This window comes from Sceloporus occidentalis, unplaced genomic scaffold, assembly GCF_023333645.1.
Source record: "Sceloporus occidentalis isolate IW3139 unplaced genomic scaffold, rSceOcc1.0.p SCAF_374, whole genome shotgun sequence".
NCBI lineage: Eukaryota > Metazoa > Chordata > Lepidosauria > Squamata > Phrynosomatidae > Sceloporus > Sceloporus occidentalis.
In genome coordinates, this window is record NW_028317354.1 from 401,807 (window position 1) to 415,692 (window position 13,886).

General features: G+C 37.5%; 1 protein-coding gene across 1 annotated transcript in view; it reads right to left on the reverse strand.

Annotated features, from left to right (window-relative positions):
* Positions 1 to 13,886, reverse strand: part of LOC149273467 (activating signal cointegrator 1 complex subunit 3-like) — a 99,268-nt gene that overhangs the window by 43,691 nt on the left and 41,691 nt on the right. Inside the window, exons 18-22 of the mRNA XM_089506277.1 lie at positions 10,670 to 10,807; positions 10,467 to 10,587; positions 9,797 to 9,929; positions 8,783 to 8,908; positions 214 to 325 (exon numbers count right to left, since the gene is read on the reverse strand). Of these exons, the coding sequence (XP_089362403.1) occupies positions 214 to 325; positions 8,783 to 8,908; positions 9,797 to 9,929; positions 10,467 to 10,587; positions 10,670 to 10,807 (630 nt within the window). The remainder of the gene's footprint in view (positions 1 to 213; positions 326 to 8,782; positions 8,909 to 9,796; positions 9,930 to 10,466; positions 10,588 to 10,669; positions 10,808 to 13,886) is intronic.

Genomic DNA, 13,886 nt, shown 5'->3' on the forward strand with positions numbered 1-13,886 from the left:
TCTCAGCAGAATAAAGGAAAAACCATGGAAACGGCTGAAAATATTCTCAAAAAGAATCCAAACTTTTTATAAAGTCACCTTACTGTGATTCGCCCCTAATTATGTTTATTATCAAGTTTACAGAACAACTGAGTGCAAACTTATCCGACATAGTTTACGAAGAATGACTATTCAAATGCGTACTTATGGAGTATGTATAGGAGTTTAACATACCTCTGCAATTTCTATGCAGTATGAGCATTCTAGATCAATCAGTGACTTCTCCACCAGATTTGAAAGGTACTTGTTCATGGAGTCATGGCTAATATCTTCCAAGTTGTAGTAGCTAGAGTGACAAAACGAGACATGTGGTTTTACTTTGCATTACAAATGTACAACACAGCAGTTATTAAACAAAGTCAATCAGAAAGATGCTGTTAACAGAAAACATATAAGACAACCGCATCTCCATTATAAAGACACGTGTCAGTCAGTACACACTGGACAAGTGTGTGTGTGTATGTATATATATATATATATATGTATTTTTTTGTTGTTGTTTTTTTTAAATATGTAGCTTTTGCTGAAATAGCAAAGTCATGTGTGCATCTGCAACATGACCATAGCAAGTCAACATGAGGATCAGGAGCATTTCTGGGAAAGCTAGAGTGGGTTCAGAATCGAAAATAAAGCCCAGCAACGTATATGGTAATATATGTATCAACACATGCATAAATATGTATACATATACCTGGAATTGATAAATAATGCATAGACATCTAATTATTCACCGGATGTGAACAGGTTTTCATTCATTTATTCTTCAGGAATAATAAGTGTTACTTTCTAAGTAGGCATGAAAATCTTCTAGGACCCAAGCTTACTGTATTATAATTCCAATGAGGTTCTGGAGCCTGGATCTCCATTAGTTTACTTTGTCTGCTTTCAGTTCCAGCAACTGGCAATGGTCAGCCAAGTGGTCTGACCCATACTGAGGTCCAGAACATATACAGAAGACAACACACTCCATATGCACACATTCTAGTACTGTCCAACACACATTTACCACAAGAGACTGCATATGGACCCCAGAAAAGGGCTCTTACACTAACCTCTAAGACATATATATATATATATATATATATATATATATATATATATATATTACGGCATTAGGCACACAGTTACCAGCTTCTAGTAGTGGTCAAAATTGTTTGGACACACATAATGTGATCTCATGTCTTCGTTTAGTTTATAAAAAGCAGACAGAACACTCCTAAAGCTTTAGGAGCTTTCTACTACCCATTCTACTAGGCAATAAGTATTAACTCAATATCAAGCATACCTACTATGACGATACAAAGGAGCTTGTGATTCAAGAGAATGGAGCAAAAAAACAGCAATTGGTGGCTTTTTTAAGATATAAAGTTAGATGTAGCAGCAACCTTTTGGGAAATTTGATTTACAGGCGCCCAGTCAAAAATAGCGATTGAGGTTGACTGATATTAACCTTATTTCCAAATTATTACTTTTCAAAATGACATTATCAGAATGTGAAACTGTTTAATTAGAGCTAAAGAATGAACACAATGCCGTTCCATGCTCTCTGCGTTGACTCATTCAGTCATTATTCTGTCCTTGCTGTAAACAGACAGCCTACCATTTTTATCAGCATGTTATTTCATTTGACTCACAGTGAAACCCAGTTTTACAATAATTGACTTGTCAGAGGCTCTAATTTATGAAGCTGGGCTCTGCCAGCCCTCTCTATATTGGTCTCAAGCAGCATACAAGCAGGGTTGAATATTTACAATGCCGTTAACAGGTGCTGAGTTGTTTAACGATTCTAATAGCCAGAAGCGTACTGTGAAAGCCAGCGGGATCACAATTACAGGCTGTTTGAACACAACAATTACCCGTCCCCTGAGAGGTGTGAAAGTCAAAGGCAGTTTTATACTAACAGCCTCCAGCACATGGGCGAGAAGCTCAAGCTTCTATTAGTAGTCCAATGGGATTGGAATAACATGACTCTCGGTATCATAAAAATTATGCAATATATAAAATGTAAACAACCACAGGAATACTGAGATTATAATCGTACTGCCATCTTTAGCACAATGTTGGATAAAGACAATATATGGTAACCATTTTCAATTTTCATTAAGTATACGCTGTCATAAAAGTCTTAGAACACCACCAAAACAAGCATTGTGGTAGATTTTTGTAGAGAGAATGGGACGTACTACAAGCAGATATACATGTGATGATCAGACACCCACATACTTTTGATAATATAGTGTATATAAAATTCCAAAACTATGGTCTTTAATATGGAGTTGGCATCCCATTTTCCAGCTATAACAGCCTGCACTCTTCTGAGAAGGCTTTCCACAAGATTCTGAACTGTTTCTGTGGAAATGTGTGCCCATTCATCCAAAAAAGCATGCAAGGTCAGGCAGTGATTTTGGACGAGAAGGCCTGATTTACAATCAGTGTTCTAATTAATCCCAAAGGTGTTCAGTGGAGTCAAGGTCGGTGCTCTCTGCAGGTCACTTGAGTTTCTCCACACCAAACCATGTCTTTATGGACCTCTCTTTGTACACAGGGGTACAGTCATACTGGAACAGGAAAGAGCCTTGTTCTAACTGGTGCCAACAAGTTGGAAGCATACTACAGTCTAAAATGTCTTTGTATGTTGTAGCATTAACATTACCCTTCACCGGGGCCTAGCTCAAACCCCGAAAGCCAGCCCCAGACAATTATCCTCCTCCACAAACTTTACAGTAGGCATTATGCATTTTGGTGGGTAGCGTTCTGGCATCTACCAAATACACATTCATCCATCAGACTTCCAGAAACTGAAACGTAAATCATCACTAATTATCTTGCAAGTGAGAATATAAGTACATTTTCTAATATATTGAATCCCTTGAGTTTAACAACTTCCCTGGAGAGGGGTAAAATCACCTTGCAGAAAGTTAAAAAACCATACAAGCGTAAATGCTGACAGAGAGTTTGCATAAAATAGTAATTGGATTCCTGCACAGTGCCTTGCAAAAGTATTCGCCCCCTTGGCATTTTTCCTATTTCGTGGCATTACAACCAGGAATTAAAATGGGTTTTTATTTGGATTTCATGTAATGGACATGAAAAAAAATTATAAAAAAACCCAGAAAAGTAGCGCATGCATATGTAATCACCCCCTTTGCTATGACCCTCCTAAATAAGATCTGGTGCCACCAAATTTATAGACGTCACAAAATGAGTTAACAAAAGTCCACCTGTGTGCAATCTAAGTGTCACATGATCTCAGTATATATACACCTGTTCTGAGAGACCCCGGAGTCTGCAACACCACTAAACAAGGGGCACCGCCAAGCAAGGGGCACCATGAAGACCAAGGAGCTCTTCAAACAGGTCAGAGACAAAGTTGTGGAAAAGTACACATCAAGGATGATTATAAAGAAATATCCGAAACATCACAAGGAGCACCATTAAATCCATTATTAAAAAATGGAAAGAATATGGCACCACAACAAACCTGCCAAGAGAGGGCCGCCCACCAAAAGTTACGGACCAGCCAAGGAGGGCAATAATCAGAGGCAACAAAGAGACCAAAGATAACTCTGAAGGCGTTGCAAAGCTCCACAGCAGAGACTGGAGCTTTATGGAAGAGTGGCCAGAAAAAAAAGCCATTGCTCACAAAAAAATAAGCAAAAAACTTTGCAGTTCACCTAAAGGCATGTGGGAGACTCCCCAAACATATGGTAAAATAAAAAAACAAAACACATTCACCTTAATTTGTTTACTTGACCACAGTCTTGTGGAATTTTGGCCATCGTGGAAAATGGTATGTCTGGCGCAAGCCCAAGACTCTTAACACCCCAAGAACACCTTCTTGGTGGCAGCATCATGCTGCGGGGATATTATTTTTCCGCAAAGACTGGGAAACCGGACAGGATTGAAGGAATGATGGATGCACTAAGTACAGGGAAATTGGGAAACCTGTTTTAGTCTTCCAGCAATTGGAGACTTGGGCGGAGGTTCACCTACTAGCAGGAGGACGATCCTAAGCATACTGCTAAAGCAACACTCGAGTGGTTTAAGGGGAAACATTTAATTTTCTTGGAATGGCCTAGTCAAAGTGCAGACCTTAATCCAATACAGAATCTGTGGTATGACTTAAAGATTGCTGTACACCCGTGGAATCCATCCAACTTGAATGAGCTGGAGCAGGTTTGCCATGAAGAACGTGCAACAATTCCAGAGGCTAGATATGCCCCAAGAGACTTGCAAGCTGTAATTTCTGCAAAAGGAGGCTCTACAAAGTATTGTCTTTGGGGGGGGGGTGAAAAGTTATGCAAGCTGAAGTTTTCTGCTTTTTGTCTTATTTCTTGCTTGTTTCACAATAAAAGATTTTTTGCATCTTCAACGTGATAGGCATGTTGTGTAAATCAAATTATACAAACCCCCAACAAATCCAGTTTAATTCCAGGTTGTAATGCAACAGAACAGGAAAAATGTCAAACGGGTGAATACTTTTGCAAGGCACTGTATCTACTTTGTGATACACAGCGAATTATCATTGACAGAAATAAATCTAATATTTGTTAACTAAATTCTGGTATAATGTTCAGTCTGTTTTTTTCCCATTTGAATGCCACCTTGTGTCACTAAGACAACTTACTTTGTTACTCAAGTCGCAGGAAAAGACATTGTACAAATTACAGATAATTCTTCACTAATACCCAGCAAATAAATTGGGTATAAAATTCAGTACATCTCCAAACAAGAACAGTATTCCCAAGTCCTACGTTCTTTAATTCTTTAAAGACCATTACAGAATGCATAAATGATTATCCAACATTTATTGCTACATTGCTGATTGTTCTGACTGGCTTTGAAGTGGTGGGTGAGACTAAGGTAAAGTTCAGTAAAGGAAATTCTCTGCCTCTGTCACAGGCGAACACCAAGCTCAGCTTCCATGTGGTTAACTAAATGTCTGTGAAACAGTTACAAGGGCTTCAACTGATTGGTTGGCAAAATATGTCAGACCACGGAGGAAGAAAGCTGCTGCAACTTACCCGGTCAGGTAAGTGTTCTAAGTGGACTTTAATAAACATATCACTGTTATATACTGGTGAAATTCAGCATTGTACTCTTTTGGCCCTCTGTAGAAGACTGATTTAGCTTCATTGAATACATTGAACCTCTTGAGTTGAGCAGGGCCTGCCCAAGCCATTGCGCTGCCTATGTACGTGGATAAAACTGCCCCCTCTACCACAACCATGACCACATCCATGATGTTATATGATAAAATTCACTCTCCTACTCTTTCACAATCTCATTCATGCTCTCTCAAATACTTACACATTCATGCTCACACACACACACATATCAATGTATAAACCCACACACATTCTTACATAGCACATTCATCTATAATGGAGAGGGGTAACATCACTTAGCAGAAAGTTGAATAGTTAAAAAGCGTAGGAGGGTAAATGCTAACAGAGGCCATATCAACACAGTGTGCTCATTACACGCCTACTGAGGAACATTCTTCCCCATTATCTTTGAGCTCACACACCAAAAAAATGACTGGAGCTACTGAGAATACATAAGGGGAGACAGAATAAATTGAGCATTGCTGACAATCTTTGTATAACACAAATAAACAATACTGATTCCTTGCGTGGATAATATACCACAAAGTATAACTGTATTACAGTAAAAAGCATAAAGGCAGCAGAAAGCACAGAGACCATTCTACTTTTTGATCTTTGGTGAAAAAAACAATTGACCATGTTTCTAAGAAGTGAGCAATTCACTTCTAAATAAAACTATTACCAATAATGGAAAATAGGCAGATTCCAGGCACATACTAACAGTGTGTAATAAATACGTGATATTTTACAATATTATGTTTTACTGTACAAACACATTCACCTTAATTTGTTTACTTGACCACAGTCTTGTGGAATTTACAATAAGCATAACGCTTACTGCTAACTATAATCCACGTCACAAAAATATCTTTCATTTTTGTCTACGAACACCTCAGTATAATAAAGTGCCACTGTGCAATACCAAGTAAACAAAACAGCCCGGTACTTTTTAAGCGATTCACGTTTGCTCTGGCCAAGGATTGATTATCAGTAGTCTATCTTACTAGGGTTTAACTGATGGACAAGTGAGTGTTTATTATACTTTAACTGCACAGCTATTGCGTTAGCTATCTGTGTGTCTTAAATGTACATTTAGAAAAAATAAATGGTTATTGACAGTATCTTTAAATTCATATCTTGTTTTCCATAATTATACATATGTTAAATAACACAAAACTGTTGATTTTTTTCTCTCAGAAGATAACTAGACAAAAGGATTTCACACGGTTCTCAATGTCATTCAATAATCAGTATTTTGTAAACCACATCTATAATCATACTTTTAGCGACTCTTTTGCTAGCACTTGCTTGTCTTCTCTCCTGCTGTGCATCATAGCTCAGTTGTGGGGCATCTACTCTTGTCTATCTATACATCCTCTTGTAAAAGAAAAATCTTCCTTTGGAGTCCAGTACACCAATCCTATGCTGAGGACAGACTAACCTACCTTTTCCTCTGCTGACCCCCTCCCTCTCTTCTAACTTGCATCCTGGGTGGCATTCCATTATCTCAAGCGTAATATCTCCAAGACAGAGCTTCCTATCTCATTGATGCTCAATTCCTAATATCTGCATCCTATTTGAGAACAACCAAAAACTACCCAACACACCAAGCTCGCTGCCTTGGTGTTGCACTTTATTCCACTCATTCCCCCCCCCACCAATTAGTTTCTCACCAAATCTTCTTGCCTTTACCTTCAAAATCTTTCCTTGCTTAAGTCTACTAAAACACCAATTCCTGTCTAGATCTTCTAAAGTCCTTACTATGTGGCCTTCTCCTCACCGGACCCAGTCACATAAAGCACTTGACACTGCAATCTTGTATAGCTTCAATTTTAGTATTATTGTTCACCTTCACTCTTGCTTATTGTAATAATGCTATAGAATCAGCTGGCACTCAATAAATAATAGCAATGTAATGTTATAAAGCACTTACACAATATGTACTTCTCTTTATATAACTTGAAAAAGTGTGAAAGGTGTCATGTCCTGCTCAGGTGTTCAGCTCAGCTGCCCCACATTAAATTTGAAACAAATTATTTACTAATCAAATATGTCAAATACTGTTGTAGTTCCACCATTATGGTACAGGCACATCATTCAGACGTAAAGGGCAATTTCACCTCTTTCAAGCTGGGAAAGGTTCCACAGTAAAGATTCTGGAAGCATGTAGCAAGGTTTTAGCTTTCCAAACAACATCTGCTTGCCAGACAGAACACAATATGGTTCCCATAACACATTAGGATTGTATTGTTAAGCACATTGCCCAGAAAAAAAGAAATCATTTAAGCACCTACACCATTATGGTATTTAAAGGTAACAAACACATCTGTAGTATCTATCAGTCCCAAAGGTTGATCTACACCATCAAGGAAGGTGGAAGCACTGTTTTAGATTAACCACAATAAAAAGCCAAGGCTGCCCAGTCAAATAGAAGACAACTCGAGATAAATGTATCAAAGTTTATATCTCCATTTTAAACTGAATCATAAAACAAAACAGCCCTGGAGCAAGTTTTCTGTTGAATTTGGATTGCTTTACACTCAAACAGCTCAGCCATTTTTTACATTATACAAAGCTGTATTTTTGTTTTAGCTCCGTACATCTTTATAATTTATAAAGCGGGCCCAGTATGTCAGGCAAGCCAATTCTATTGTATGTACAGTATCTGTGAAACATACCAAAATACTTTCTTCATACAAACCTTGCGCCACAAAATAGCAAGTAGGTGAGGAATATGCAGGAGCGGGTGGAAAATACCCAGGTAACCAAACATGCTCCTCTGTCTAGCGATTGAAGACATTAACTCAGAGGCCTGTGGAGATGAGCTTCATCTGAGGACACTGGGTGAAATAGCTGCAACTTGTGACATACATACATACATACATACATACATATATATATATGGAACAGGACACGCAATTGTTCACTAAGGCTATGTTGCCTGATAAATTGGAATTCTACCTACACCATTTGGAAGAGAGTTATCCCTTTTGTGAATTTCTTTTTTAGGTGGGATTTAGGGTGGATGAAACACCTTCTTTGTAAGCGTATGGCAGGAATCGCTAAAGTCTTCAGCAAGAAAGCAATGCATTCTATAATATTCAGAAGAACTACTATACAAAAAAGAAAGTAACCCTTCTTTAAATTCTATTGTTTTACATATCAGGAAATAACAATCATCAGGTGTAAAAATTATGTAAATGCAACGTCAGATGAACCACACACAACATTACACTGTGTCATGATTTATTCAACACAAATATATACACACACACACACACACATATTCTGGTCTTTACTGAGCGACACAGGGATATTCTCATAACATTCATTATGGGTTAAAACTGCCCTGTGTTTACATGTAAGGACTGCAAAATTGTTAATATATGAACTTAGTTTTTCAAGATGCATTACTGTCTTGTACAAGCATATGGTCACTCTCTCTAGAGTTTTCACTATTGATATTAGCAGCGAAGTGCTACAGACGTATTCCAGTAAGTACAGATGTCATGGAAGAATCTTAAGCTCAATACATATTTAAGTGATTATGTTGAAGAGAAGAAAAGCAACTTCATTTTAACAACATAACATTTTGTTCATCATTCATGCTCAACATAATTTTTTAGGCATCTTACCTGGGGTTCATCATCAGACGACGGAAAAAGTAGGTCCATGTTATGTAGTCCATGGCATCTTGCTTCGATGTTATGGTTCCAGCTGCAATCTCAGCGTTTAAGTGATCAGACAGAACCTCCAATAAACTGCAGGTACCACAGACATACAAAAAATGAGTGAAAATTAAAAAATACATACTATTGTTGAAGTTTGAAAAGTGCTAAAAATTTTTTAAAGGCAATACATTTCCTGGGTTTACTTTGACATCATCTTTGGCCATCACCTAACTCTTACAGCTTTGTAGCTATCGTTGTCCAAACTTCCATAAAGATGTGAGCTTGCACTGTTCAGATTTACATCTACACACAATTAGAACTTCTCCTTTTCCCCAGATCCAATATTTGCCTTCAAATGTTGCTATATCATTATTTGGCTTATTTACACAAAGCTGTAGTTGAGCTTTAGTAAAATGAACTGAAATAAATTGTTTCTTTACATGATGCTTTCTTCCTTTTTATTATTTTATCCTACACTTTGGTGGAAGCTGATTTGTCAGGGTGGTTTGACGGGCAAGGAATTAAATTGAAATGCAATTTATTAATCTCATGTTGCCTCAGAACGCTCCTCATTTTAAAACAATTTATCTTCTAAATAAGATGACCTAAAACAGGCACCACACACTTTATTTACAGTTTGCACGGAAGTCTGAATCATCTCAGTGTTTTAATTATGCATTGTAATGGGTCACCATGAAGACTCTTCCAGGAGAAACTCTCCAGTACTGGTCCTTCCTAATGGATAATTCAAATCAATAAAATGCTTCTTCATACCTAATCTCCCCCACAACTCACAGATTAGTGAATCAAATCCTAGAACTTCACATTCCTTGCTGGTTTAATAATGCACATTTATTTTTGGCAGCACACTCCCAATGATCATACTTACAACCGTATCACACAAAACACAACAGCCACCTCCACATGTACTGAATGATGGAGAGCATAGCAGTCTGGGTAATATTTTCATTAACCTACCTGGATTCTACTGGGAAAGGCTCATACAGAAATTTCTTGTAAAAATCTTTCTTGATATCGTGTACTAAGATAACAGCTTTCCCTTGGTCATCAAACTGGGGCCTACCAGCCCGTCCCATCATCTGCAATACATCTAAACAGGAGGAGAAAAAAAAAAAAAGACCAATGTATTCCAAGTGGCTAACTTGACTGTGTTATCAAATGCATAAGAAGCAGGAACCTAACAGTTTATATCCATATGAGGTTTATTACTGTTACAGGTCACAGCTGCATAAATCTTCCTTTATCCTGCTGTCATGTGAAAACCCTTAAATAACCAAAAGAGCTTACCGATATGATACTTAACATCTACTGAACACAAAACATAAAGTTCTCAGTTCCAGTTGTGGTTGAACACTGAAATATCTGTAGGTTGCAGCGTCCTAACAGCTCCAGACTGTACTCTCAATGTCTTCAAGGTCACAACAGTATAACAGAATCAACATGTTAGGGGATTTTCTCTTAACTTGTCATTTTTAACAGATATATGTAACTAGTAGACAGTAAATAGCTCTCCCAGGTTGCGTTGTATCACTTTACTAGTGTCTGTCCACATTGTTTTTTTCTGTATGCTAAATTGCCCTCTGTTTAAAAACACTCAACAACATTGCATATTGTAGCTGTGCCATACCTGTAATTGGATAATCCACATAACGCCTTGTTTTGCCGTCGTAAAATTCCGTTCCTTTAACAATTACTAAGTGAGCAGGGAAATTCACACCCCAAGCAAGTGTACTGGTCGCAATAAGAACCTGTAAAATAAATTGAATGGAAGAATGCTTACTTTAAGCAGAAATGCAGAATGAGATCCGTTATTGTTATAAGAGAGCTCACTTGGATTTTACAGTTGACAAACAGCTCCTCCACAGTTCTTCGATCTCTCTCTTGCAAACCTGCATGGTGCATGCCAATCCCAAAAGCAAGGGTCAGTTTCAGGTTTGAATCCTTAATAGTTCCAATGATGTCATTCATCTGAAGCAAATAAATAAATTATATATATATATACATATATATACACACACACATCTATATCTATATAGTGCTTTCTATAGAACTACACAGATTGCAGAGCCTATTTTGATGACACAACATATTTTGAATTACTGATTTTATTTATAAAATTTAATAGAGGATTAATACAAACTATGGATGAAAGCCAAAGACATAATTGATTACGTTGTGCAGTCTTTAAAACATGTTGCATTTCACATCATGTACCAATGTTTTTTTTTTTGTTTTTTTTTATAAAGGAATCACAGATGAGACGTCAGTAGGCAATGATGGGCTGCAATCAATAACAGTAGCATTCATATATTTATATACACAATACAGAAAAATAATACACATTGCATAAAATTACACATAAAAATGAATTCTTATTACCAGCCAACACTCTTTACAAACTGTGCAGCATACAAGCAAACAATTCATATTAAGTGTGTCCTTGTTACTTGTATATTTTGATTGCAAGGTGTTTTAAGAAACTGGTTTATTCATGCCATAGTAAGTCGTCTACAATAACCTCAGCTATAATGGGAAAAAAACATACATTTAGGAGTTAAACAAGCCAAACCAGTGAGCAAAAACTTTTCAAATCATTATATCAAATGTGAATCTCATCATGAAAGCAGAAACTCAGAACACTAAATTTGGAAGGCTAAAAACGTACAGAGAATAGTACATTATTAGTTGTGTGACAGCATTACTTTTTTTAAGGGTTTTCATTTTCTAAACCAGTGGTTTCTTCTTCTGAATTGGATGCAACTGAGTTTGTTTATGGCATCCAATTATGGGATGACTACATGTTCATCACAATCCATTTATCTCATTTAAGTGCCGTGTTGACTTGTGAGAAATAACATTTTAAATCCTCATTACTATGATAAATGGTGTGGCGTGGCTGTACAGAGCTAAGGACAAGTCAACCCATTAAAGGGTTCAATCTGTTAATAACAACAAGTTATTTTGTCATCAAGTAAAAAAAAAAAAAAAAAAAAAAAAAAAAGAGTATGGAGGACAGAGTTGCAAAGTTAGAATTGCTGACCTTCTCAATTAAGCAATCTGAACTCACTGGATTAAACTTGTTTTTCAGTTTTAAATATCATATCATATCATTGAAAGGAAAAAACATGAAGTTCATTTAGCATCCCACTACTTTCATGACAGTGAAAAATGCTTTCTCTCCAATAACATGTTCTCTCTAGTGTTTCTCATTATCTGAATTGAATCTGTTTGCAAAAAAGTTTATTTATTCAAATAATTTATTATGATCAGCTGTTTCTATTTCCTTTTAAAAAAACAAAAACTTGGTTGAAACGTTGTCCACGTGCACTTGCAAGACACAAGAGACACAGGAATGACAGAATGCAACATGCTAAACTCATTTGCAGACTATTTCTGGATCCTAGACATCTCTTCCACTTTGTTGCCTCTTCGTTTTGTCCAAAAGCATACATTATTGCAGTCAGCCGCTAGGAAAGCGTGGTCGAGTAACAAATTAGTGGTGATTTTGTTTCCTGCTCCATGCGAGCCGTGCCCTGCAGTGTAGTTGTGTCCTGCTAAGATAAGTCATTTAGCCGAGGAGAAGGAAAGAACCTTTAACAGAAGAATGCTCTAATATACTGTCAAGCTAGCAGCTGGAAGCCCTGGTCACTTCTTGCTGACCTCCCTCTAAACTCTCACACAAATCATTTCAGCAAACAAAACTATTTTACCTATCGGCACAAATCCTGTAGCTTACAGTTCTAAGCATGAAGCAGGATTAGGATGACACTGTTTACCCTTTTGTCTGATGTCTTTTTCTGCTAGGAGATGGTGGTCATTGGTGTTTGTAGACAAGGGAAGAGAGGTGAAAACGTACCCCTCCCTTCGGAGTTATCACAGAAGCAATGTCCATAAAGGGATTAGATGGAAGCAGAGAGGTAAAAAACCGAGGTGGCCTAAACTGAAAGGAGTTACAAAGAACGGAAGAGTTCAATTTGGTGTAAAACTACTTGTGGCTATCAATTTTGTATAGTACAAAAAATCTGTATATTCGTGATGCCCCATCCCCTCTAGATTGTAAGCCGGGCCCTCCTTCCCTAATGTATCGGGGTTGTCTTAGTCTATCAATTCTAGTTTTGTCATGGACATATGTACTGTAAGGAGCCCCGGGTTAACCTGTTGGGGACTATATAAAAAAAGATAATAAGTGTATAAAATCTTCTTGGTGCTTCTGTCCATCCATTCATCACCATTGGTGTGCACGTGTTTAGCGTCCTTCAATATGTATAAGTGGGAGTTGACAGGAGAGTTGTACATTTCACAGCCCAGTGAGCTTCTCCTGTAAGAAGGTCAGCATTAGCCCTGCATAATGCATAGGTTATGTGGGAGATTTCTTAAAAAGGGTGAACTGACCATTTCTTGCTGAAGAAGCTCAGTTGGGTGTTTGCCCTTGGCAGTGTATAGTGATATCAGGGAGACGATTTATTTATCTTTCCTGCAAACTCCACCATTAGTAAACAGACCCCAACAAATAAGGCAAAAGATAACCAATACTAAGTAGTTCTTGCCCAGTATTAAAAACAGCCCCATTATTTACTTATCACCAATCCTAACCACGGCATGGTGAAATGTTAGTGCCACATCACCAATAATGTCTCTGTTAGTAAAGCGCATGGGTCCGGTCAGTAATATTGGATCTCCAAAGTGCTTGGGTTGTTAATTTTCCTTTTGGATTAATAGACGTGTTACTACAGCAGCTACGATCGGCACTTTCCAGATTAGGAATGCACACATAAAATCAGCCGCATGAGTTATATATTAGCAAGGCAGAGAATATCACACAAATCTCTACACCTCGGGCAACACTTAACCGCTAAGTGGTTCACACACACACATCTACCAGAAATTATGACATCTGTCTTGTGAGAGCGTATAAACTCGGAGAAAACACAAGCAAGATCACACCAAAGTGGGGGCTATTGTCGTGTGCTTCCATAAAAATAGAAGGAATCTATCGTGTACGGACATTGCACTACATTACTAGTACTGGCAAAAAAAAGAACTTTCA